General features: G+C 44.0%; 1 protein-coding gene across 1 annotated transcript; it reads right to left on the reverse strand.

The window, feature by feature from the left end:
• Positions 1-20,926: 20,926 nt before the first annotated feature.
• On the reverse strand, positions 20,927-26,260 carry LOC123136589 (4-coumarate--CoA ligase 3). Its single transcript, XM_044556003.1, has 6 exons — positions 25,459-26,260; positions 24,539-24,892; positions 24,247-24,445; positions 21,824-22,037; positions 21,591-21,693; positions 20,927-21,297 (listed from the first exon to the last, which is right to left on the reverse strand). Exons 1-6 carry the CDS (start codon positions 26,113-26,115, stop codon positions 21,178-21,180), a joined length of 1,647 nt encoding a protein of 548 aa, XP_044411938.1. The 5' UTR covers positions 26,116-26,260; the 3' UTR covers positions 20,927-21,177.
• Positions 26,261-27,199: the final 939 nt, after the last annotated feature.

The following is a 27,199-nucleotide window of genomic DNA, read 5'->3' on the forward strand; positions in this document are numbered from 1 at the left end:
GAACATATCTAAACAGTGGAACTAAAGCGCGAGCTTACGACATAATTTGCAAAGATCTTTTGACTATGTTCAGGATAATTAAGTTCATCTTATGAACTCCCACTCAGATAGACATCCCTCTGGTCATCTAAGTGATTACATGATCCGAGTCAACTAGGCCGTGTCCGATCATCACGTGAGACGGACTAGTCATCATCGGTGAACATCTTCATGTTGATCGTATCTACTATACGACTCATGCTCGACCTTTCGGTCTCCGTGTTCCGAGGCCATGTCTGTACATGCTAGGCTCGTCAAGTTAACCCTAAGTGTATTGCATGTGTAAATCTGTCTTACACCCGTTGTATGTGAACGTAAGAATCCATCACACCCGATCATCACGTGGTGCTTAGAAGCGACGAACTTTAGCAACGGTGCACAGTTAGGGGAGAACACTTCTTGAAATTTTAATGAGGGATCATCTTATTTACTACCGTCGTTCTAAGTAAACAAGATGCATAAACATAATAAACATCACATGCAATTATATAGTAGTGACATGATATGGCCAATATCATATAGCTCCATTGATCTCCATCTTCGGGGCTCCATGATCATCATCGTCACCGGCATGACACCATGATCTCCATCATCATGATCTCCATCATCGTGTCTTCATGAAGTTGTCTCGCCAACTATTACTTCTACTACTATGGCTACCGGTTAGCAATAAAGTAAAGTAATTACATGGCGTTGTTCAATGACACGCAGGTCATACAATAATAAAGACAACTCCTATGGCTCCTGCCGGTTGTCATACTCATCGACATGCAAGTCGTGAATCCTATTACAAGAACATGATCAATCTCATACATCACATATCATTCATCACATTCTTCTTGGCCATATCACATCACATAGCATACCCTGCAAAAACAAGTTAGACGTCCTCTAATTGTTGTTTGCATGTTTTACGTGGCTGCTATGGGTTTCTAGCAAGAACGTTTCTTACCTACGCAAAACCACAACGTGATATGCCAATTGCTATTTACCCTTCATAAGGACCCTTTTCATCGAATCCGTTCCGACTAAAGTGGGAGAGACTGGCACCCGCTAGCCACCTTATGCACCAAGTGCATGTCAGTCGGTGGAACCTGTCTCACGTAAGAGTACGTGTAAGGTCGGTCCGGGCCGCTTCATCCCACAATACCGTCGAAACAAGATTGGACTAGTAACGGTAAGCATATTGAACAAAATCAACGCCCACAACTACTTTGTGTTCTACTCGTGCAAATAATCTACGCAATAGACCTAGCTCATGATGCCACTGTTGGGGAACGTAGCAGAAATTCAAAATTTTCCTACGTGTCACCAAGATCTATCTATGGAGAAACCAGCAATGAGGGGAAGGAGAGTGCATCTACATACCCTTGTAGATCGTTAAGCGGAAGCGTTCAAGAGAACGGGGGTTGAAGGAGTCGTACTCGTCGTGATCCAAATCACCGGAGATCCTAGTGCCGAACGGACGGCACCTCCGCGTTCAACACACGTACAGCCCGGTGACGTCTCCCACGCCTTGATCCAGCAAGGAGAGAGGGAGAGGTTGAGGAAGACTCCATCCATCAGCATCACAACGGAGTGGTGGTGATGGAGGAGCATGACAATCCTGCAGGGCTTTGCCAAGCACCGCGGGAGAGGAGGAGTAGGGAGAGAGGTAGGGCTGCACCAAGAGGGAGAGGTTCTCATGTGTTTAGCAGCCCCAAACCTCAACTATATATAGGAGGAGGGGAGGGGGCTGCGCCCCCTCTAGGGTTCCCTCCCCAGGGGTGGCGGCAGCCCCCAGATGGCATCTGGTGCGGCCAGAAGGGGGAGGCGCACCTAGGGTGGGCCTTAGGGCCCATCTGCCCTAGGGTTTGCCCCCTTCCCCACTTCCCTTGCGCCTTGGGCCCTGTGGGGGGGCGCACCAGCCCACCTGGGGCTGGTCCCCTCCCACACTTGGCCCATGCTGCCCTCCAAGGTTGGTGGCCCCACTTGGTGGACCCCCGGGACCCTCCCGGTGGTCCCGGTACGTTACCGGAAAAACCCGAAACTTTTCTGGTGACCAAAACAGGACTTCCCATATATAAATCTTTACCTTCGGACCATTCCGGAACTCCTCGCGACATCCGGGATCTCATCCGGGACTCCGAACAACATTCGGTAACCACATACAAACTTCCTTTATAACCCTAGCGTCATCGAACCTTAAGTGTGTAGACCCTACGGGTTCGGGAGACATGTAGACATGACCGAGACGTTCTCCGGTCAATAACCAACAGCGGGATCTGGATACCCACGTTGGCTCCCACATGTTCCACGATGATCTCATCGGATGAACCACGATGTCAAGGACTCAATTGATCCCGTATACAATTCCCTTTGTCTAGCGGTATTTTACTTGCCCGAGATTCGATCGTCGGTATACCGATACCTTGTTCAATCTCGTTACCGGCAAGTCTCTTTACTCGTTCCGTAACACATCATCCCGTGATCAACCCCTTGGTCACATTGTGCACATTATGATGATGTCCTATCGAGTGGGCCCATAGATACCTCTCCGTTTACACGGAGTGACAAATCCCAGTCTCGATTCGTGCCAACCCAACAGACACTTTCGGAGATACCTGTAATGCACCTTTATAGCCACCCAGTTACGTTGTGACGTTTGGTACACCCAAAGCATTCGTACGGTATCCGGGAGTTGCACAATCTCATGGTCTAAGGAAAAGATACTTAACATTAGAAAAGCTTTAGCATACAAACTACACGATCTGTGCTAGGCTTAGGATTGGGTCTTGTCCATCACATCATTCTCCTAATGATGTGATCCCGTTATCAACGACATCCAATGTCCATAGCCAGGAAACCATGACTATCAGTTGATCACAACTAGCTAGTCAACTAGAGGCTCACTAGGGACATATTGTGGTCTATATATTCACACGTGTATTACGATTTCCGGATAATACAGTTATAACATGAATAAAAGACTATTATCATGAACAAAGAAATATAATAATAACACTTTTATTATTGCCTCTAGGGCATATTTCCAACACAAACGTGATCCAGAGGACTTGGAGGGCAAGCCAAGAAGTAGCCGAGGAGGCAACGAGATAGGAGGGAGCGCCCCTCCTGTAGGGCGCGCCCCTGTGTCTCGTGGGCCCCTCGGGCAGCCACCGACGTACTTCTTCCTCCTATATGTACCTACGTACCCCGAAAACATCCGGGAGGCAGACGAAACACAATTTCCACCACCGTAACCTTCTGTATCCGCGAGATCCCATCTTGGAGCCTTCGTCGACACTCTGCCGGAGGGGGAATCGACCATGGAGGGCTTCTACATCAACACCATAGCCCCTCCGATGAGTTGTGAGTAGTTTACCACAGACCTACGGGTCCATAGTTATTAGCTAGATGGCTTCTTATCTCTTTTTGGATCTCAATACAATGTTCTCCCCCTCTCTTGTGGAGATCTATTTAATGTAATCTCTTTTTGCGGTGTGTTTGTCGAGATCCGATGAATTGTGGGTTTATGATCAAGTTTATCTATGAATAATATTTGAATCTTCTCTGAATTCTTTTATGTATGATTGAGTTATCTTTGCAAGTCTCTTCGAATTATTAGTTTGGTTTGGCCTACTAGATTGATCTTTCTTGCCATGGGAGAAGTGCTTAGCTTTGGGTTCAATCTTGCGGTGTTCTTATCCAGTGACAGAAAGGGTTGCAAGACACGTATTGTATTGTTGCCATCAAGGATAACAAGATGGGGTTTATATCATATTGCTTGAGTTTATCCCTCTACATCATGTCATCTTGCTTAAGGCGTTACTCTGTTCTTATGAACTTAATACTCTAGATGCAGGCAGGAGTCGATCGATGTGTGGAGTAATAGTAGTAGATGCAGGCAGGAGTCGGTCTACTTGTTATGGACGTGATGCCTATATACATGATCATGCCTAGATAATATCATAATTATTCGCTTTTCTATCAATTGCTCGACAGTAATTTGTTCACCCACTGTAATACTTATGCTATCTTGAGAGAAGCCACTAGTGAAACCTATGGCCCCCGGGTCTATCTCTTATCATATTTGCTTTCAATCTACTTTTATTTGCATCTTTACTTTTTGCATCTATATTATAAAATACCAAAAATATGTTTATCGTATCTTACTATCTTTATTAGATCTCACTTTCGCAAGTGGCCGTGAAGGGATTGACAACCCCTTTATTGCGTTGGTTGCGAGTTCTCAGTTTGTTTGTGTAGGTGTGTGGGACTTTTGAGGGGCCTCCTACTGGATTGATACCTTGGTTCTCAAAAACTGAGGAAAATACTTACGCTACTATTGCTGCATCACCCTCTCCTCTTCGAGGAAAACCAACGCAAGCTCAAGACGTAGCAAGAAGGATTTCTGGCGCCGTTGCCGGGGAAGTCTTCGCTCAAGTCAAGACATACCAAGTACCCATCACAAACCCATCTCCCTCGCATTTACATTATTTGCCATTTGCCTCTCGTTTTCCTCTCCCCCACTTCACCCTTGCCATTTTATTCGCCCTCTCTTTCCCAATATCCTCCTCTCTTTCGCTTGCCCTTTCGTTTGCTCGTTTGGTTGGATTAGATGCTTATTTATTGCTAAACAGAGAACCTACGATCTATGGATCCTCATCCGCTTGCTAATCTTTTAAGGGATCCAATTATGATGAACCAATTGCTAGTGAGTTTTGTGCACTAGATTATCTTTATGAAGCTTTGCTTGAAATTTGTGAATCTGAAAATTATGATGAAGAAATTTATGAAGAGATTCACGATAACTCCTTGAATAAAAAGCATGATTGCAATGATTTTCCTATAAATTCTCTTGATGTCAATTGTGATAATAATATGCAAAACCCTAAGCTTGGGGATGCTAGTTTTGCTATGTCTACTACTTGTTTCAATGATCATGATTGGGGTGATTCTTCTCATAACCTTGAAAACTTATTTAAGCCCCATGATGAATATGAGATTAATACTAGTGTTTGCAATAATATTGAAAGTGGTTTTGGAAGAGTGTCAACTTTAGATCCCACATATTTGGAGTATGTTCAATCTTATGATATTTTTGATAAAAGTGGGTTCGGAAAGGTCATGACTTTAGTTAATGTTAATCCCACTATCTTGGAAGAGTGTCAACTTTGCATGCATGTGGATCATGTTGAGAATATCTTTTGTGACAGCTATTTTGTTGAATTTTCCTATGATCCTACATGTAATTATTATGAGAGAGGAAAATATGATCGTAGAAATTTTTATCTTATTAAATTACCTCTCGTCATGTTGAGATTGCTACCGTCTCTTTCTTATTCCTTGCATATGCTAGTTTTTGTTTGCCTTGCAAATTTGTTTGCTTATAATATGCCTATGCATAGGAAGTATGTTAGACTTAGATGTGTTTGTCACGTGTTTCATGATGCTCTCTTTGCGCTTCAATTCTTGTCTTTCATGTGAACATCATTAAAATTATCAATGCCTAGCTAAAAGGCTTTAAAGAAAAGCGCTTGTTGGGAGACAACCCAATATTTTTTCTTGCTGTTATTTAATAAATTTTGCATCTACCTACTGTTTAGATGTGTTTTTATCTTTTAATTAGTGTTTGTGCCAAGTAGAACCTATAGGATAACCTATGATGATAGTTGATTTGATTCTGCTGAAAAACAGAAACTTTGCACTCACGAGAAAAAATTCAATAAATCACAGAAACGTGATTTCGCATTGATTCTTTTTGCTGCTGATCAATAATTTTTTTTTCCAGTACGTCCTATTTTTATAGGATTTTTAGAGTTCCAAAAGTTTGCGTTAGTTACATATTGCTACAGACTGTTCTGTTTTTGACAGATTCTGTTGTTCGTGTGTTGTTTGCTTATTTTGATGCATCTATGGCTAGTAAAATAGTTTATAAACCATAGAGAAGTTGGAATACAGTAGGTTTAACACCAAAATAAATAAATAATGAGTTCATTACAGTACCTTATGTGGTGGTTTTCTTTTCTTTCACTAACGGAGCTTATAAGATTTCCTGTTGAGTTTTGTGTTGTGAAGTTTTCAAGTTTTGGGTAAAGCTTTTATGGACTATGGAATAAAGGGTGGCAAGAGCCTAAGCTTGGGGATGCCCAAGGAACCCCAATATATTCAAGGATAGCCAAAATCCTAAGCTTGGGGATGCCCCGGGAAGGCATCCCCTCTTTCGTCTTCGTTCATTGGTAACTTTACTTGGAGCTATATTTTTATTCGCCACATGATATGTGTTTTGCTTGGAGCGTCGTGTATTATATTAGTCTTTGCTTTTTAGTTTACCACAATCACCCTTGCGGTACACACCTTTTTGGAGAAGCCTATTTGATTAGAATTTGCTAGAATACTCTATGTGCTTCACTTATATCTTTTGAGCTTGATAGGTTTTGCCCTAGTGCTTAACTTATATATTTTAGAGCACGGTGGTGTCTTAATTTTGAAGAAATTGCTAGTCTCTCATGCTTCACTTATACTATTTTGAGAGTCTTTTAGAACATCATGGTATTTTCTATGGTTACAAATTTGGTCCTAGAATGATGAGTATCCAAGTTGGGTATAATAAAAACTACCATAGAAAGTGAATTGGATGCTATGATCAATTTGATGCTTGATATTTGTTTTGAGATATGGAAGTAGTGATATTAAAGTCATGCTAGTTGAGGTAATTATGAAAAATACTTGTGTTAAGGGTTGTGATTCCCGTAGCATGCACGTATGGTGAACCGCTTTGTGATGAAGTTGGAGCACAATTTTATTTATTGAGTGTCTTCCTTATGAGTGGCGGTCGGGGACGAGCGATGGTATTTTCCTACCAATCTATCCCCCTAGGAGCATGCGCGTAGTGCTTTTGTTTTTGATGACTTCTAAATTTTTGCAACAAGTATATGAGTTCTTTTGACTAATGTTGATTCCATGGATTATACGCACCCTTTCACCCTTCCACTATTGTTAGCCTCTCTTGTGCCGCGCAACTTTCGCCGGTGCCATACACCCACCATATACCTTCCTCAAAACAGCCACCATACGTACCTATTATGGCATTTCCATAGCCATTCCGAGATATATTGCCATGCAACTTTCCACCGTTCCGTTCATATGACATGCATTACTTTTGTCTTATTGCTCTTTGCATGATCATGTAGTTGACATCGTATTGGTGGCAAGGCCACTTTCATAATTTTCATACATGTCACTCTTGATTCATTGCATATCCCGGTACACCGCCGAAGGCATTCATATAGAGTCATATCTTGTTCTAGCTTTGAGTTGTAATTCTTGAGTTGTAAATCCATAAAAGTGTGATGATCTTCAGTATTAGAGCATTGTCCTAGTGAGGAAAGGATGATGAAGACTATGATTCCCCCACAAGTCGGGATGAGACTTCGGACTTTACAAAAAGAAAAAAAAGAAAGGCCAAAAAGAAAAAAAGAGAGAAGGCCAAAGAAAAAAAAAGAAAAGAAAAAAAATAAAATGAGAGAAGGGACAATGCTACTATCTCCTTTTTCCACACTTGTGCTTCAAAATAGCACCATGATCTTCATGATAGAGAGTCTCATATGTTGTCACTTTCATATACTAGTGGGAATTTTTCATTATAGAACTTGGCTTGTATATTCCAATGATGGGCTTCCTCAAAATGCCCTAGGTCTTCGTGAGCAAGCGAGTTGGATGCACACCCACTTAGTGTCTTTTGTTGAGCTTTCACATATTTATAGCTCTAGTGCATCTGTTGCATGGCAATCCCTACTCACTCACATTGATATCTATTAATGGGCATCTCCATAGACCATTGATACGCCTAGTTGATGTGAGACTATCTTCTCCTTTTTTTGTCTTCTCCACAACCACCATTCTATTCCACATATAGTGCTATGTCCACGGCTCACGCTCATGTATTGCGTGAAAGTTGAAAGAGTTTGAGATTATTAAAGTATGAAACAATTGCTTCGCTTGTCATCGGGGTTGTGCATGATTAAATACTTTGTGTGATGAAGATAGAGCAACAGCCAGACTATATGATTTTGTGGGGATAACTTTCTTTGGCCATGTTATTTTGAGAAGACATGATTACTTTGATTAGTATGCTTCAAGTATTACTATTTCTTATGTCAATATGAACTTTTATTTTGAATCATTTGGATCTGAATATTCATGCCACAATAAAGAAAATTACATTGAGAATTATGCTAGGTAGCATTCCACATCAAAATTTTCTTTTTTATCATTTACCTACTCGAGGACGAGCAGGAATTAACCTTGGGGATGCTTGATACGTCTCCAACGTATCCATAATTTTTGATTGTTCCATGCTATTATATTACCCCTTTTGGATGTTTATGGGCTTTATTTTACACATTTATATCATTTTTGGGACTAACCTACTAACCGGAGGCCCATCCCATATTGCTGTTTGTTTGCCTATTTCAGTATTTCGAAGAAAAGGAATATCAAACGGAGTCCAAACGGAATGAAACCTTTGGGGGCGTGATTTTTGAAACAAACATGGTCCAGAGGACTTGGAGTGCAAGCCAAGAAGCAGTCGAGGCGGCCACGAGATAGGAGGGCGCGCCCCTATCTCGTGGGCCCCTCGGGCGGCCACCGACGTACTTCTTCCTCCTATATATACCTTCGTACCTCGAAAACATCTGGGAGGCAGACGAAACACAATTTCCACCACCGTAACCTTCTGTATCCGCGAGATCCCATCTTGGAGCCTTCGCCGGCACTCTGTCGGAGGGGGAATCGACCATGGAGGGCTTCTACATCAACACCATAGCCCCTTCGATGAGTTGTGAGTAGTTTGCCACAGACCTACGGGTCCATAGTTATTAGCTAGATGGCTTCTTCTCTCTTTTTGGATCTCAATACAATGTTCTCCCCCTCTCTTGTGGAGATCTATTTGATGTAATCTCTTTTTGCGGTGTGTTTGTCGAGATCCAATGAATTGTGGGTTTATGATCAAGTTTATCTATGAATAATATTTGAATCTTCTCTGAATTCTTTTATGTACGATTGAGTTATCTTTGCAAGTCTCTTCAAATTATCAGTTTGGTTTGGCCTACTAGATTGATCTTTCTTGCCATGGGAGAAGTGCTTAGCTTTGGGTTCAATCTTGCGGTGTTCTTACCCAGTGACAGAAAGGGTTGCAAGACACGTATTGTATTGTTGCCATCGAGGATAACAAGATGGGGTTTATATCATATTGCTTGAGTTTATCCCTCTACATCATGTCATCTTGCTTAAGGCGTTACTCTGTTCTTATGAACTTAATACTCTAGATGCAGGCAGGAGTCGGTCGATGTGTGGAGTAATAGTAGTAGATGCAGGCAGGAGTCGGTCTACTTGTTATGGACGTGATGCCTATATACATGATCATGCCTAGATAATCTCATAATTATTCGCTTTTCTATCAATTGCTCGACAGTAATTTGTTCACCCACCGTAATACTTATGCTATCTTGAGAGAAGCCACTAGTGAAACCTATGGCCCCCGGGTCTATGTCTTATCATATTTGCTTTCAATCTGCTTTTATTTTCATCTTTACTTTTTTCATCTATATTATAAAATACCAAAAATATATTTATCTTATCTTACTATCTTTATTAGATCTCACTTTCGCAAGTGGCCGTGAAGGGATTGACAACCCCTTTATTGCGTTGGTTGCGTGCTCTCAGTTTGTTTGTGTAGGTGCGTGGGACTTTTGAGGAGCCTCCTACTGGATTGATACCTTGGTTCTCAAAAACTGAGGGAAATACTTACGCTACTATTGCTGCATCACCCTCTCCTCTTCGAGGAAAACCAACGCAAGCTCAAGACGTAGCAAACCTCCTATAAAACCGGCATGACCAAGGAAACTTCTTATACCTTTTATGTCCTTGGGACATGGCATCTTTTCAGTAGCATCAACTTTAGCCTTATCAACTTCAATACCTCTCTCGGAAATCTTATGCCCCAAGACAATGCCTTCATTAACCATAAAGTGGCACTTTTCCCAATTCAAGACGAGACTAGTGTCTACGCATCTCTGCAAAACTCGATCAAGGTTGCTCAAGCAATCATCAAAAGAGGATCCAAAAACGGAGAAACCATCCATGAATACCTCACAAATCTTTTCACAAAAGTCAAAGAATATAGCCATCATGCATCTTTGAAAGGTAGCAGGTGCATTACATAAACCAAAAGGCATACGTCTATAAGCAAAAGTACCGAAAGGGCAAGTAAAAGTAGTTTTTGATTGATCCCCCGCTGACACAGGTATTTGAGAGAAACCGGAATAACCATCTAGAAAGCAGAAATGTGTGTGTTTGGATAGTCTTTCTAGCATTTGATCAACAAAAGGTAAAGGGTAATGATCTTTCTTAGTAGATTTATTTAATTTACGGAAATCAATTACCATCCTATAACCTGTAATAATTCTTTGCGGGATCAATTCATCTTTATCATTAGGAACGACAGTAATACCTCCCTTTTTGGGAACACAATGGATAGGGCTTACCCAATCACTATTAGCAACATGATAAATTATACCTGCCTCAAGGAGCTTTAGTATCTCCTTTCTTAACACTTCTTTCATCTTAGGAGGCACGACAATAGAAGCAAGACCAATAATCTCATCCTTACTAGGTGATTCTCTATCACGAGGTTGTCTATGAAACTTAGCAAAATTAAACTCATGAGACATACCCTCTAAGCCAATTGTAATAGTATCCTTTTCATAATCAATCTTAGCATTAACAATATTCAAGAAGGGTCTACCAAAAATAATGGGACAAAAGTCATCTTGTCGGGAACCAAGAACAAGAAAATCAACAGGATATTTAACCTTCCCACACAAGACTTCAACATCTCTAACAATCCTAACTGGCTTAATGGTATCCCTATTAGCAAGCTTAATAGTAACATCAATATCTTCTATTTCAGCGGTTGCAATGTCATGCATAATTTCTTTATATAAATCATAGGGTATTGCACTAGCACTAGCATCCATATCACATAAGCCATGATAACAATGATCTCCTATTTTAACAGAAATAACACGCATGCCTACCACAGGTCTATGTATCTTAGTATCTGGTCTAACAATATTAGCAGTCTCACCACAGAAATAAATAACATGCCCATCTAAATCATCGTCCAAGAGATCTTTAACCATAGCAATACTAGGTTCAACTTTGATTTGCTCAGGAGGTGTATAGGTCCTAGTATTACTCTTACGAACAACAGTCGAAGTTTTAGCATGATCCTTTATCCTAACAGGAAAAGGAGGTTTCTCAACATAAGTAGTAGGAACAATAGGATCACTATAAGTGACAGTTTTTTTCTTCAACTGTAATAGGTGCAACTACTTTTACTTCAATGGGAGGATTATATTTAAACCACTTCTCCTTAGGGAGATCAATGTGAGTAGCAAAAGATTCACAAAAAGAAGCTACTATCTTAGAGTCAAGTCCATATTTAGCGCTAAATCCACAAAAAGAATCGGTATCCATAAAAGATTTAACACAATCAAACTTAGGTGCCATACCTGACTCCTTACTATTGTCGGAACCCCAATCTTTAGAGTTGCATTTAATTCTTTCCAATAAGCCCCATTTGAATTCAATAGTCTTCAGCATATAAGAAGCAGCACAGGAAGTATCGAGCATGTTGCGATCATTAATAGAAAGACGAGCATAAATTTTTTGAATAATCATTTCTCTGGAGAGCTCATGATTAGGGCATGAATATAACATTGACTTAAGCCTCCCCCAAGCTTGAGTGATGCTTTCTCCTTCGCGAGGCCAAAAATTATATATGTAATTACGATCATGATGAACAAGATGCATAGGATAGAACTTTTGGTGAAATTCCAACTTCAATCTTTATAATTCCAAGATCATGTATCATCACATAGCCTATACCATGTCAATGCATATCCCTTCAAAGATAAAGGGAAGAACTTACTTTTGAAAACATCATCGAGAATACCTGCAAGCTTAAATAATCCACAAACTTCATCCACAAAGATGAATGTAAATCGGGATGCAATGTTCCATCTCCTGCAAATGGACTAGCTAGCAGTTTCTCTATCATACCCGAAGGAATATCAAAGTAAATATTTTCAATAAGTTAAGTAGGTTGAGGAGCAACTCTTTTCTCTTCTGGTCGGGGTGAAGATACCCCGAACAAGCCCCTCAAAGGATTAGTTTCCATAGTGACAAGTAATACAAAATTTCAGCACACTATATAAATGTTTCCTTACCAAGTTCCACTCACCAAAAGCGCTACACTCCCCGGCAACGGCGCCAGAAAAGAGTCTTGATGCCCACAAGTGTAGGGGATCTATCGTAGTCCTTTCAATAAGTAAGAGTGTCGAACCCAACGAGGAGCAGAAGGAAATGATAAGCGGTCTTCAGTAAGGTTTTCTCTGCAAGCACTGAAATTGTAGGTAACAGATAGTTTTGTGATAAGATAAATTGTAACGGGTAACAAGCAATGGAAGTAAATAAAGTGCAGCAAGGTGGCCCAATCCTTTTTGTAGAAAAGGATAAGTCTGGACAATTTCTTATAATGAGAAAAGAGCTCCCGAGGACACATGGGAATTATCGTCAAGCTAGTATTCATCACGCTCATATGATTCGCGTTCGGTACTTTGATAATTTGATATGTGGGTGGACCGATGCTTGGCTACTGCCCTTACTTGGACAAGCATCCCACTTATGATTAGCCCCTATTGCAAGCATCCGCAACTACAAAAGAATTATTAAGGTAAACCTAACCACAACATTAAACATATGGATCCAAATCAGCCCCTTACGAAGCAACGCATAAACTAGGGTTTAAGCTTCTGTCACTCTAGCAACCCATCATCTACTTATTACTTCCCAATGCATTCCTATAGGCCCAAATGATGGTGAAGTGTCATGTAGTCGACATTCACATAACACCACTAGAGGAAAGACAACATACATCTCATCAAAATATCAAACGAATACCAAATTCACATGACTACTAATAGCAAGACTTCACCCATGTCCTCAGGAACAAACATAACTACTCACAAAGCATATTCATGTTCATAATCAGAGGAGTAATAATATGCATTAAGTATCTAAACATATGATCTTCCACCAAGTAAACCAATTAGCATCAACTACAAGGAGTAATCAACACTACTAGCAACCCACAGGTACCAATTTGTTGTTTGGATACAAGATTGGATACAAGAGATGAACTAGGGTTTTGAGAGGAGATGGTGCTGGTGAAGATGTTGATGGAGATTGACCCTCTCCCAATGGGAGGATCGTTGGTGATGATGATGGTGATGATTTCCCCCTCCCAGAGGGAAGTGTCCCTGGCAGAACAGCTCTGCCGGAGCTCTAGATTGGTTCCACCAAGCTTCCGCCTCGTGGCGGCGGAGTTTCGTCTTGTAAGCTTGCGCATGATTTTTTCCAGGGTAAGGCCTTCATATAGCAGAAGATGGACACCGGAGGGCCACCAGGGGTCCCAGGAAACAGGGGGCGTGCCTAGTAGGGGTGGGCGCGCCCCCCACCCTCTTAGCCAGGGTGTGGGCCCCCTGAGGTGTTTCTTCCGCTCAATAATTCTTATTAATTCCAAAAATAAGTTTCGTGGAGTTTCAGGATTTTTGGAGCAATGAAGAATATGTTTCCAATGTTTGCTCCTTTTCCAGCCAGAATTCCAGCTGCCAACATTCCCCCTCTTCATGGTTAACCTTATAAAATAAGAGAGAATAGCCAAAAGTATGGATATATAATGTGTAATAACAGCACATAATGCAATAAATATTGATATAAAAGCATGATCAAAAATGGACGTATCAATGGACTTTTGGAATCACTTGATTATGAATCATTTGATACTTGCGAACCGTGTCTCATGGGCAAGGTGACTAAAACTCCGTTCTCCTGAACAATGGAATGAGCTACAGACATATTGGAAATAATACATACAGATGTATGCGGTCCAATGAGTGTTGAGGCTCGTGGCGGGTATCGTTATTTTCTTACCTTCACAGATGATTTGAGCAGATATGGTTATATCTACTTGATGAAGCATAAGTCTGAAACATTTGAAAAGTTCAAAGAATTTCATAGTGAAGTGGAAAATCATCGTAACAAGAAAATAAAGTTTCTACGATCTGATCGTGGAGGTGAATATTTGAGTAACGAGTTTGGTCTTCATTTGAAACAACATGGGATAGTTTCACAACTTACGCCACCTTGAACACCACAGCGAAATGGTGTGTCTGAACATCGTAACCGTACTTTACTGGATATGGTGTGATCTATGTGGTCTCTTATTGATTTACCGTTATCGTTTTGGGGTTATGCTTTAGAGACGGCCGCATTCACTTTAAATAGGGCACCATCAAATTCTGTTGAGACGACGCCTTATGAACTGTGGTTTGGCAAGAAACCAAAATTGTCGTTTCTTAAAGTTTGGGGCTGCGATGTTTATGTGAAAAAGCTTCAACCTGATAAGCTCGAACCTAAATTGGAGAAGTGCGTCTTCATAGGATAACCAAAGGAAACTGTTGGGTACACCTTCTATCACACATGCGAAGGCAAAATCTTTGTTGCTAAAATGGATCCTTTCTAGAGAAGGAGTTTCTCTCGAAAGAAGTGAGTGGGAGGAAAGTAGAACTTGATGAGGTAATTGTACCTTCTCCCTTATTAGAAAGTAGTTCATCACATAAATTAGTTCCAGTGATTCCTACACCAATAATTGAGGAAGCTAATTATGATGATCATGAAACTTCAGATCAATTTACTACCGAACCTCATAGGTCTTCTAGAGTGAGATCCGCACCATAGTGGTACGGTAATACTGTTCTGGAAGTCGTGTTACTAGACCATGGTGAACCTACGAACTATGAGGAAGCGATGATGAGCCCAGATTCCGCGAAATGGCTTGAGGCCATGAAATCTGAGATGGGATCCATGTATGAGAAAAAGTGTGGACTTTGGTGGACTTGCCCGATGATCGTCAAGCCATAGAAAATAAATGGATCTTCAAGAAGAAGACTGATGCTGACAGTAATGTTACTGTCTACAAAGCTCGACTTATTGCGAAAGGTTTTCGACAAGTTCAAGGAGTTGACTACGATGAGACTTTCTCATGCGTAGCGATGCTTAAGTCTGTCTGAATCATGTTAGCAATTGCCGCATTTTATGATTATGAAATTTGGCAGATGGATGTCAAAGCTGCATTCCTGAATGGTTTTCTGGAAGAAGAGTTGTATATGATGCAATCAGAAGGTTTTGTCGATCCAAAGGGTGCTAACAAGGTTTGCAAGCGCCAACGATCCATTTATGGACTGGTGCAAGCCTCTTGGAGTTGGAATAAACGCTTTGATAGTGTGATCAAAGCATATGGTTTTATACAGACTTTTGGAGAAGACTGTATTTACAAGAAAGTGAGTGGGAGCTCTGTAGCATTTCTAATATTATATGTGGATGACATATTGTTGATTGGAAATGATATAGAATTTCTGGATAGCATAAAGGGATATCTGAATAAGAGTTTTTCAATGAAAGACCTCGGTGAAGCTCCTTACATATTGGGCATCAACATCTATAGAGATAGATCAAGATGCTTAATTGGACTTTCACAAAGCACATACCTTGATAAAGTTTTGAAGAAGTTCAAAATGGATCAGTCAAAGAAAGGGTTTTTGTCTGTGTTACAAGGTGTGAAGTTGAGTCAGACTCAAAGCCCGACCACTGCAGAAGATAGAGAGAAAATAAAACTCGTTCCCTATGCTTCAGCCATAGGTTCTATCATGTATGCAATGTTGTGTACAAGACCTAATGTGTGTCTTGCTATAAGAATAGCAGGGAGGTACCAAAGTAATCCGGAGTGGAGCACTGGACAGCGGTCAAGAACATCCTGAAATACCTGAAAAGGACTAAGGATATGTTTCTCGTTTATGGAGGTGACAAAGAGCTCATCGTAAATGGTTACGTCGATGCAAGCTTTGACACTGATCCGGATGACTCTAAGTCACAAACCGGATACATATTTTTATTGAATGGAGGAGCTGTCAGTTGGTGTAGTTCCAAGCAGAGCGTCGTGGCGGGATCTACGTGTGAAGTGGAGTACATTGCTGCTTCGGAAGCAGCAAATGAAGGAGTTTGGATGAAGGATTTCATATCCGATCTAGGTGTCATACCTAGTGCATCGGGTCTAATGAAAATCTTTTGTTGCAATACTGGTGCAATTGCCTTGGCAAAGGAATCCAGATTTCACAAGAGAACCAAGCACATCAAGAGACGCTTCAATTCCATTCGTTATCAAGTGTCGGAAGGGGATATAGAGATTTGCAAGATACATACAGATCTGAATGTTGTAGACCCGTTGACTAAGCCTCTTCCATGAGAAAAACATGATCAACACCAAAACTCCATGGGTGTTAGAATTATTACTTTGTAATCTAGATTATTGACTCTAGTGCAAGTGGGAGACCGAAGGAAATATGCCCTAGAGGCAATAATAAAGTTACTATTTATTTCCTTATTTCATGATAAATGTTTATTATTCATGCTAGAATTGTATTAACCAGAAACTTAGTACATGTGTGAATACATAGACAAAACAAAGTGTCCCTAGTAGGCCTCTACTTGACTAGCTCATTGATCAAAGATGGTTATATTTCCTAACCATAGATATGTGTTATCATTTGATGAACGGGATCACATCATTAGGAGAATGATGTGATGGACATGACCCATCCGTTAGCTTAGCATTATGATTGTTACAGTTTCATTGCTACTGCTTTCTTCATGACTTATACATGTTCCTCAAACTATGAGATTATGTAATTCACGAATACCGGAGGAACACTTTGTGTGCTATCAAACGTCACAATGTAAATGGGTGATTATAAAGATGCTCTACAACTATCTCCGAAGGTGTTTGTTGGGTTGGCATAGATCGAGATTAGGATTTGTCACTCCGTGTTTCGGAGAGGTATCTCTGGGCCCTCTCGATAATGCTCATCATTATGAGCCTTGCAAGGAATGTGACTAATGAGTTAGTTGCGGGATGAAGTATTACGGAACGAGTAAAGAGACTTGCCGGTAACGAGATTGAACTAGGTATGATGATACCGACGATCGAATCTCGGGCAAGTAACATAATGATGACAAAGGGAACAACGTATGTTGTTATGCGGTTTGACCGATAAAGATCTTCGTAGAATATGTAGGAGCCAATATGAGCATCCAGGTTCCGCTATTGGTTATTGACCGGAGAATTGTCTCGGTCATGTCTACATAGTTCTCGAACCCGTAGGGTCCGCACACTTAATGTTCGATGATGATATATATTATGAGTTATGTGTTTTTTATGACCTAAGTTTGTTCGGAGTCTCGGATGAGATCACGGACGTGATGAGGAGTCTCGAAATGGTCGAGACATAAATATTGATATATTGGACGGATATATTCGGACACCGGAAGTGTTCCGGAAAGTTTCGGGTAAAATCGGAGTGCTGAGGGGTTACCGGAACCCCCCGGGGAACTAATAGGCCACATTGGGCCTTGGTGGAGAGAGAGGGGTGACCAGGGCAGGCCACGCACCCCCTTCCCCTTGGGTCCGAATTGGACTAGGGAAGACCCCCCTTTCCTTCTCCATCTCCCTCTCCTTCCTTCCCCCTCTCGCCCTCTTGGTGGAATCCTACTAGGACTAGTAGTCCTAGTAGGACTCCCCTCTTGGGGGCGCGCCCTAGGGGGCGGCTGGCCTTCCCCTTGCTCCTTTATATATGGGGGCATGGGGGCACCCTAGAACACACAAGTTTCTCTCCCCACCATGTGTGGTGCCCCCTCCACAGTTACACTCCTCGATCATACCATCGTAGTGCTTAGGCGAAGCCCCGCGCCGGTAACATCATCATCACCGTCGCCACGCCGTCGTGCTAACGGAACTCACCCTCGTCCTCAAATGGATCAAGAGCACGAGGGACATCATCGAGCTAAACGTGTGCTGAACGCGGAGGTGTTGTACGTTCAGTACTTGATCGATTGGGTCGCGAAGAAGTTCGACTACATCAACCGCGTTATTGAAACGCCTCTGCTTTCGGTCTACGAGGGTACATGGACACAGTCTCCCCTCTCGTGGCTATGCATCACCTAGATAGATCTTGCGTGATCGTAGGAATTTTTTTGAAATTACCGCGTTCCCAACATATTTAAGTATAGCAAAAAATTAGATTAAGAGTAGCACCATACTTTTCAATCAAAGAAGCCATTTCATAAGCACCCTTAAAAGCAACAAATTCTTCAATTTGTTCAATATCAAAGTAATTATAAACACCTTTGGCATAAGAAGATACGATTCCATTATCAATAAACTCACACTGATAGGGAAGGTGTTTCTTAGGGTCTTCAGAACAACAAGTAAAATCATATAATTCACATAAATTCCAAGCATAGCATTGCATAGTATTAATTTGATGTTGTAAAAGTTCCCCTTTTTGAGATAAACGATGTCGCACAAAACAAGCATGCTCATCTAATGATTTTCCCTCAACTAAGCTAGTTGGATTTTCAGCACGAGCACAAATGGATCGAAGATGATCCAAGTAGAAAGCTTCAGTAGTATGATATATTTTGGGTGGTTCTTCAACCATTGGTTTAGTAGGTACAACTATTTTTTTGGGTATTTTGCATTTCCTACCCATAACTAGAGATAGAAAACAAGAGCACAAAATAAAAATCAGTTAGTGATAAAGCAAACAAGCACACACGAGAATATTCACCCCACGTTATTGCTCCCCGGCAATGGCGCAAGAAAAAGGTCTTGATAACCCACAAGTATAGGAGATCGTTTGTAGCCTTCTTCGATAAATAAGAGTGTCGAACCCAACGAGGAGCTAAAGGCAGAACAAATATTCCCTCAAGTTCTATCAACCACTGATACAACCCTACGCACACTTGACGTTTGCTTTACCGGAAACAAGTATGAAACTAGAAGTACTTTGTAGGTGTTGTGGGATAGGTTTGCAAGATAATAAAGAATGGGAAAATAAAAGTTAGGTGTTGTTTAAACAAAAGTGCAAAAATTAAATAAAGCGAGTGTGGAAAAGTGGTGGTAGGATTTGCGGAATTGTCCCTAGGCAATCGATAACAAGTATCAGTAATCATTCTTGTAATTTTATATGAGGGAGAGGCATGAGTTAACATACTTTCTCTACTTGGATCATATGCACTTATGATTGGAACTCTAGCAAGCATCCGCAACTACTAAAGATCATTAAGGTCGTGAAACCCAACCATAGCATTAAGTATCAAGTCCTCTTTACCCCCATACGCCATAACCTACTTATCCGCGTTTAGGCTGCTGTCACCCCCGCAACACTGACAATAAGCAAACCATGAACATATTGCAACACCCTACAACGGAGGCCCCTCACGTTTGCGCAAGAACGGAGGGCACAGTAGGACAGCACCAAAATAAAATATACAATCATACCACCAAGATCACGATTAACCCATAGGACAACAAAAATCTACTCAAGCATCATAGGATGGCAACACATCATTGGATAATAATATGAAGCTTAAAGCATTGTGTTCAAGTAGAGGACACATCGGGTTGCGGGAGAGTGGACCGCTGAATATAGATGGGGGAAGGTGATGGTGTTGACGGTAGCAAGATTATTGATGTAGATCGCCGTCCCGATCGTTGCCCCGACGGCACTCTGGCGCCACCGGAAGCGAGGGGGAGAGAGCCCCCCTCCTTCTTCTTCTTCCTTGGCCTCCCTCCTAGATGGGAGGAGAGTTCCCCCTCTGGTCCTTGGTCTCCATGGCGGCGGAGGGGCGAGAGCCCCTCCGAGATTGGATCTCTCTCTGTTCTCTTCTGTTTCACGCTCCCAAGATTTAGCCGAAAACTGTTTCTTATATTCCCGAAGACCCGTAACTCCGATCGCGCTGATCTTTTTACACGATTTTTTCCTGATATAAGCTTCTTTGCGCCCGAAGTAGAGCTCCAACCGACGTACGAGGTGAGCAGCATACACCACCACGCGCTAGGGGCCTGGGGCGCGCCCAGGTGTATCGTGGTCCGTGTGGGCCTCCGTTTGCGGTGATTCCAACTCCCCAAAATCACAAATATTCCAAAATAATTCTTTGTAGAGTTGCATCACGTTTGGACTTCGTTTGATATGGATTTTCTGCGATGCAAAAACAGGCAACAAACAGGAACTGACACTCGGCATTGAATAAATAAGTTAGTCCAAATAAATCATATAAAAAGTTGCCAAAAGTATATAAAAATTGAATAATATTGACATGAAACAATAAAAAATTATAGATACGATGGAGACGTATCAAGGAGCACGCCGGACTGGTGGGTGCCCATACCCGACAGGCGCCCTGGTTGGGACCTCGGGTCTTAGATGTTAGGTTTGGCCGTGATGTCTGTTTGGTATTAGGTCCAAACTATCAGCGCTCCTTCATCAACTGGATATGAGTAGCGACAGATGTTGCGTAGACTATGACTTTAGTCTTACTGTTGTATGACTTTGTAAGGTCTTGTATCAGTAATTAATAAAATGATTGTATGCATCATCCAGATGCAGAGGCCGGGGGTCTTCCTCCTTTTAAAAAAAAAGTCACTCAGCTATTTGTTTTCCTTTCTATTTTTTCTGTTATAAGGAAAATTATTCTTTTGGCACGCATGCTCCATTGTTGCGAACCTACATTCTTATGAAGCATGAATCTCAAGAAAAAAATGTTTTAACTCATGTCGGATTCGTACCGAATTCATGTATACTGTGAGACTTGTAAAACTAGGGAGCATAGTGTCTTAGTAGATATAGGAGACGAAACATAATGAAAGGAAAAATAGATGATATGATTCGAACAAGATATTCTCTGATGGAAAAGAAGTATACATTGTACCCTTTGGAAACCAGCCTTGTTCTTGTTGTCAAAAACAACGCATCTACATATATCATTTCATTTTTATCAACATTACACATGCAGGAAGAACCAACAAACTCAACCTCCTCCGACCACTTCGTGGAGATCGACCAATATTACATGATCTATAACAGCACCCTGCTGGCTGGCTGAGTGCCTGAGAAGCGGACGACGGCGCATCCCTTAGCTAGGGATGCCGGCGGCGAGCCTGGCTCTCAAGTCCTTCCTCAGGATCTTGCCGGAAGGGTTCTTGGGAATGGAGTCAGTGAAGAAGACCTTGTGGATCCTCTTGTAGAAAACAACCTGTTGCATCACGGTGCACATCTTAGTCATGAGCTCTAATGCTTTATCCACAAAAGTTCTGATTCCTAAGTACTAGCAGTTGTTCATGGGCAAATCCAAATATTCGACTAAGCTTAACATGATGATTAGTAACTGATGTGTACTGAAGTTGTATAGTATCATATACTTCTAGTTGACTTGTTTTGAAGTTTCGGTACAACCATATAGCAGTGCTAGTTGACTTGTTGCTGCATGTGAGAGATGTGTTTGGCACTTTGACTACGTGGAAACTTGGAAAGGATGGCATTATTTACCTCCTTTGCGACGAATTTCTTGATGTCATCCTCGGTGATTTCGGAGCCTTCGATCCGCATAACGAAGGCGACCGGGACTTCGCCAGCAAGATCGTCCTTCAGTCTGAAAGACAATAATCATGGGGTAAGTGAGCATTCTAGTTTTAAAGAAAACAAACAGCAGGAGAATTTTTTTTATTAGTACAATTGTACCAACTGTGCAACTGAAAAGGGAGAGAAAAGCAATGACTTACGATACGACGGCGGCGTCCTTGATCTCCGGGTGCGTGATGAGGAGGGCCTCGAGCTCCGCCGGCGCCACCTGGAAGCCCTTGTACTTGATGATCTCCTTGAGCCTGTCGACGATGAAGATCTCGTCGTCGTCGTCGACGAGGCCGATGTCTCCGGTGTGCAGCCATCCATCCTTGTCGATGGTGTTTTTGGTGGACTCTGGGTCGTTCAGGTAACCTGCAGAATTCCACGCCGGGTGCATGTTAGTTGAGAGAAACCATCGATATCGTCACGAAATCGTAAGTATACTTTCTAAAAATTAAAATGCAGTGCGTATCAAGAATTTTCAAGAAGAGGTTGTGCAAGCAAAAGTAATCATTCGATATTGTTAGGAAGGACAGCAAGATTCCGTCCGGAAAGGCAGGACAGCATCACAGAAGCCACCATAACTCAACTGCAGTTTGCACATGGCAGCAGTAACGTTGGCTGACCGGCCCAAACTGCATCTGCAGAGGCGCACACACCATGATGGCAATGGTGCTGCTGCACATCTCAGGTGGTGTTCATCTCTGCTGCCATCATTCAAGTGCACTCAAACATTCAGAAGGCGCATTCACGCGATGGCTTCAGCTAGCCAAGGAAACTGAACCTCGTGAAGCACATGATGGCAGTGCTCGTTTGATGCTGCTTGCTGCAGCATGGATACAATCTGTCTGAAAGTGAGACCTCACATGGGATCAGTAGAGCAAAGGTTCTCGGGAGGATCACAGCAAGAGTTCTGTTCTGTCAGACATGGTGGCTCTTTCATGGAAAATGTCTGATGGAAATGTTTTCCAGATTAATTCTCCTACAAGCTGGAGTTGGTCACCCAACCGGGGCTTTTCTTGGTCACATGATGGGTCACCAAACACTCACTAGTGGCACCTAACAACACCAATATAATCCTAGCTTATTCCTTTGTTCCAATGAGATGTACTACTACTAGACTTGGGTTAATTACCTTTGTTACTCTAGGCACCTTTTGGGCGTCCATGCTAATCATTGTGAGCGCAGCTATAGCTTTTTTTTCGTTTGGTTTGGTTCATTAGTGGTTGAGCTTAACAGAGAGTTGTACATGAATCGCTTTTTTGTAGTTGCGGGAATCACGGCGTGAGTAAGGTCAGTCTCCTTGATCATGGGGATCTGACGTGATCTCCACTTTTGCACGCCAAGTACCAACCGACGGGTCGTTGAGTTGCGCAGACCTAACAAAAATCCTGGTAGACTGGCAACATCTCAAGATACTTCATTTCTATGCCAGTGTCATGGTCATGGCAGTGTCAATTCCGAGTTTAGGGATATACTAGTACAGTGCTACGCATTTTAATTGTCAACTTGATAAACTAATACTGGTGAGTGGTGATGGGTTCTTCCAAGATGCTTGTGCAGCCTCAGCGGTTGATGTCCCTGTCCTAGTCCACAATCGCACACAGTCTGCCAGCACCTAACAGCATCCTTCCTCCACCAAATTTTGGCTTTGCCTAGTAGTACTAGTACCTACTTGCCCATGTGTGGGGTACGTCGGTTGCATCTTTATTTTTGTTTTGTTTTTCTGCTGGGGGTGTGGGGGGTCGCATCTTCGATCATGTGCAGTGCAACTTGGATTCTGGAATTAATCGTGCCATGGTGACGGTGAGCTGTGTGAAGACAACATGTAGGGAATGTATGATCATGTTGCAGGTTGTTAGCAACGTGCGTCGCTGTTTATTCATTAATTCATTGGCTAACGATATACTACTATTACTACTGGTCTGCTAAGGTTGCAGCAGTTGAGCGTGTCGTGCCAACAACCACGCGCCTACGGCTGCTAACCCAAGAACGTGGAGTGGAATGGACGGGAAGTCCTGCTGAAACAATCATTGGGAATTCAGAATGGACCTTGGACCAAGCCAATGGACAGCAACTTATTTCCACGAAGTAGCCAATGGACAGCAACTAGTAGGACTACAGATCAGCTTATTTTCCTTTTTGTCCATTTTTTTGATGAAGTTGTTTTGACGAAGTTGTGATGAGGACAGTTAACATAGAACGGGCCAACATATGATTTTCTGCTTAGAACTACCAGGTCAGCTGTTTCGGCTCTCAGGTGAGAACCAGACGCAGTCTTGGGTTGCTCATCCAAGTCCCCATCCGAGTTGGAAAAACAAAAGGTTTTGGTGGTGGTCGTTGGGCCCAATCGATCGATCGGCTGGTCGGCATGGACCAACCAAGATTGGTACTAGTAGTTGCAACCTATGTGCTCTAGCGAGAGTAGCAAGTTTGTCCACATCGCCGCTAGCTGCCGCCAACGCGCCAAACGCGCAAACCAACAGGCGGACATGCCAACCCGAACGCACGCCCGCCAAGTGTGGGCTGGTTGTTTCATAACGCGAAGCCAAGAAAGTACGTAGTGCAGAGTTGGTAGTACCTTTCATGATCTGCTCCCCGCGGATGCAGATCTCGCCGGGCTGGTTGCGGCCGAGGGAGGCGCCGGTGTCGGGGTCGACGATCTTGAGCGCCGCGTTGCGCACCACCGTGCCGCACGACCCGGACTTGACCTTGAACGGCTCCTTGGCGAACGCCAGGCACATGGCCAGCACCGGCCCGGCCTCCGTCATCCCGTACCCCTGAAACCAAACGCACGCCCGCTCGTGTCAGCCAGCGGCATTCATTGCCATCGACGGACAGACAGAAGCAACCCGATCATCAAGCGGACAGACCTGGCCGAGCACGGCGTTGGGGATCTTGGCCATGAAGGCGTCCTGCAGCTCCTTGCCCATGGGCGCGGCGCCGGACATGACCATGCGGATGGAGGCGAGGTCGCCGGCGGTCACCTGGGGGCTCTTGGCGATCTCCACCACGATGGGCGGCACGAAGGGCGCGATCGTGATGCCGTGCGCGCGCACCAGCTCCACCAGCGCGCCGATGTCGAACTTGCGCATGATCACCATCGCCGACCCGGCGCGCAGGCCCGCCAGCAGCACCGAGTTGAGCGAGTAGATGTGGAACAGCGGCAGCAGGCACAGCAGCACGTCCTCCTTGCTGAAGTACAGGTTCGGGTTCTCCCCGTCCACCTGAAAATCATCATCATTTCATCAGAACAAGAAAAAGGTTCTACTGGCGATCAGGGCACAATTCGAAACCTCTGACTTTGGCGCCAAACGCATCGTGTCAGCACGAATCTTGGCGTGTGGGTTAGACTCGTTCAAGCATGCACCTGGCCCTGGTGGGGCCCGCGTGCAGGGAACCGTATACTACTACTACCAGTGGACGGATTTTTTATACTACGAGCCTAAATAAAGCATGCAGCACGAGATGCCAAGAATAGTTACTACAATTAAAATATAGCCCGGATTTATGAGCCAGCCGGCCAACTTGATTGGCACCCAGAGTTCTGACCACGCGGAGGAAAATAGTATAATATCCTAAGTGGCACCGACAGGTGGGTCCGAGCAGTATACGCGTACAGCGTGGGCCCACCTGTCGTGCTCTGCTGCGAGTGAGGAGCAGCTCAGCAGCAGCTACGCTGGCTCGGCGCCGACAGGAACGGAATTGTCGCAGGCTGAGAGCTCCGTTGACCCGGGCATGGTGAATGATCAAAACGGAAACAGAGCTCGGAGCAGAGGAATGGCGTATGTACCTGCTGGGCGACGCTGGTGATGAGGCTGCGGTGCGTGAGCATGACGCCCTTGGGCAGCCCGGTGGTGCCGGAGGAGTAGGGCAGCGCGACGACGTCGTCGGGGTGGATCCCGGCCTCCTCGGCCTCCGGCAGCTCCTCGCCGGCGATCAGCTCGCTGAACTCGACGCACCCGTCGCGCTTCCCGTCGACGGTGACCACGGGCAGGCCCTTCCCGGCCGCGTACTCCAGCACCTTGTCCACGGCGCAGGCCTCGGTGACGATCAGCATGGCGCCGGCCGCGTCCGCCTGCCGGTGGATCTCGTGCGGGGTGTAGAAGGGGTTGGCAGTGGTGGTGGCGGCGCCCAGGCGCGCCGCGCCGAGGAAGGAGAAGGCGAACTCGGGGCAGTTGCGGAGCAGGTTCATGACGACGTCGCCCTTGCCGACGCCCATCCGGCGGAGCCCCGCCGCCGCCTTCCGGGACAGCGACTCCACCTCGGCGTAGGTGTAGGAGGCGCCCGTCTGGCCGTCGATGATGCAGGGGCGGGACCCCACCTCGGACATCTTGGCGAAGCAGTAGCTCTGCAGCGTCTGCTCGTTGGGGATCTCGATGTCCGGCAGCCTCGACCGGAACACCACCTCCGGCGCCGCCGCAACCGACTCCTCCGGCACAGACCCCATTTCAACGATCGTGGTAGATCAACGGCGATCGATCGGCAAACAAAAGATGATAAACCTAAGCTGGTTAAATTAGTTGGCGTAGGAGGAGACGGCTGCTTTGTGCGTGTGCGTGTGTGCGCGCGCTCGCTTGATCTCCTGAAGAAGAATGGAGGAAGGGAAGATGGCGGGTTTAATATACGGGGGTGAGTTGGGGAGTTGGTGAGTGGGGTCAGTGGAGGATGACGCGTGGGGCCGGGATGGCAGCGAGTTCGCCAGGGTTGGTGGGTGAGAGCGGCTGGGGTTCGTTGACTGTGCCATCGTTTATCTACCGCATCCATTATCGGCGACTGCTTGTGCTTGGGTTGGGCGGCCGCTCTTCCTTCGGAATGCTGCTCCACGCATTGGTCGGGCTTTCGTGCGCCGGGGTTGGTGATGAGGGAGTGGTCGTTTGCCTTTCAAGCCGCGGAAAAAGTCCAACGCCCAAACCTGCCCAGGCACATGCGTCACGGCTGCATTTTAACACGGCAATATCGTCTCTTGTGTATGGAAGTAGTAGGACACGAAAAATGCCAGGGGTTGGTCTAACTTTTCATGTTGAACCTTGCTGGTCTTTCGGGGTTGAAGTTTGCTGGATCGGCGGTTTCGGGCGATGGTTCCGTTTGACGGGCATGTCTCACGCACTACTACCAGCGGTTTCTGCTCGCTCGTTTTTACTTGGAGTTCGGATGGAGGGGGCTATAATTGTATTTGTAAAAGAAAAAGGCGCCTTTTGAAAAGGAGCGATGTTGTATAACTTTCTTGCCATCAATGATTTGTTGTTTGTATGATCTACGGTGGTGTATACATCACTACTAGTTTGTGTGGCATGCGCCCACTCATCCTATCCGATCCGATCAGCATGGCAATACTGACGTTATTGCACATCTAGCACCCTCCGATCGAGCTGAGATAATACAGAAGATTCTGGGTGGGACATTAATACGCGCAATTAGGAATTTCGGTAAAAGAAAAACTTATGCAATGAATATTGAGAGATGGAGGGCACTGGAAATCCAATTCGGCTCCTGGAAGCTGGGAGCATATGCTCCTTCAGTTCAAAAATGTT

Source organism: Triticum aestivum, chromosome 6B, assembly GCF_018294505.1.
Source record: "Triticum aestivum cultivar Chinese Spring chromosome 6B, IWGSC CS RefSeq v2.1, whole genome shotgun sequence".
Taxonomy (NCBI): Eukaryota; Viridiplantae; Streptophyta; class Magnoliopsida; order Poales; family Poaceae; genus Triticum; species Triticum aestivum.

Excerpts from the sequence above, each read along its gene's own strand:
- LOC123136589 (XM_044556003.1), bottom strand. The coding sequence starts at position 26,115 with ATGGGGTCTGTGCCGGAGGAGTCGGTTGCGGCGGCGCCGGAGGTGGTG. Across the intron at positions 22,038-24,246 it reads CGGGGAGCAGATCATGAAAG|GTTACCTGAACGACCCAGAG; the intron begins GTACTACCAACT and ends GGAATTCTGCAG. Across the intron at positions 21,694-21,823 it reads AAGGACGCCGCCGTCGTATC|ACTGAAGGACGATCTTGCTG; the intron begins GTAAGTCATTGC and ends ATTGTCTTTCAG.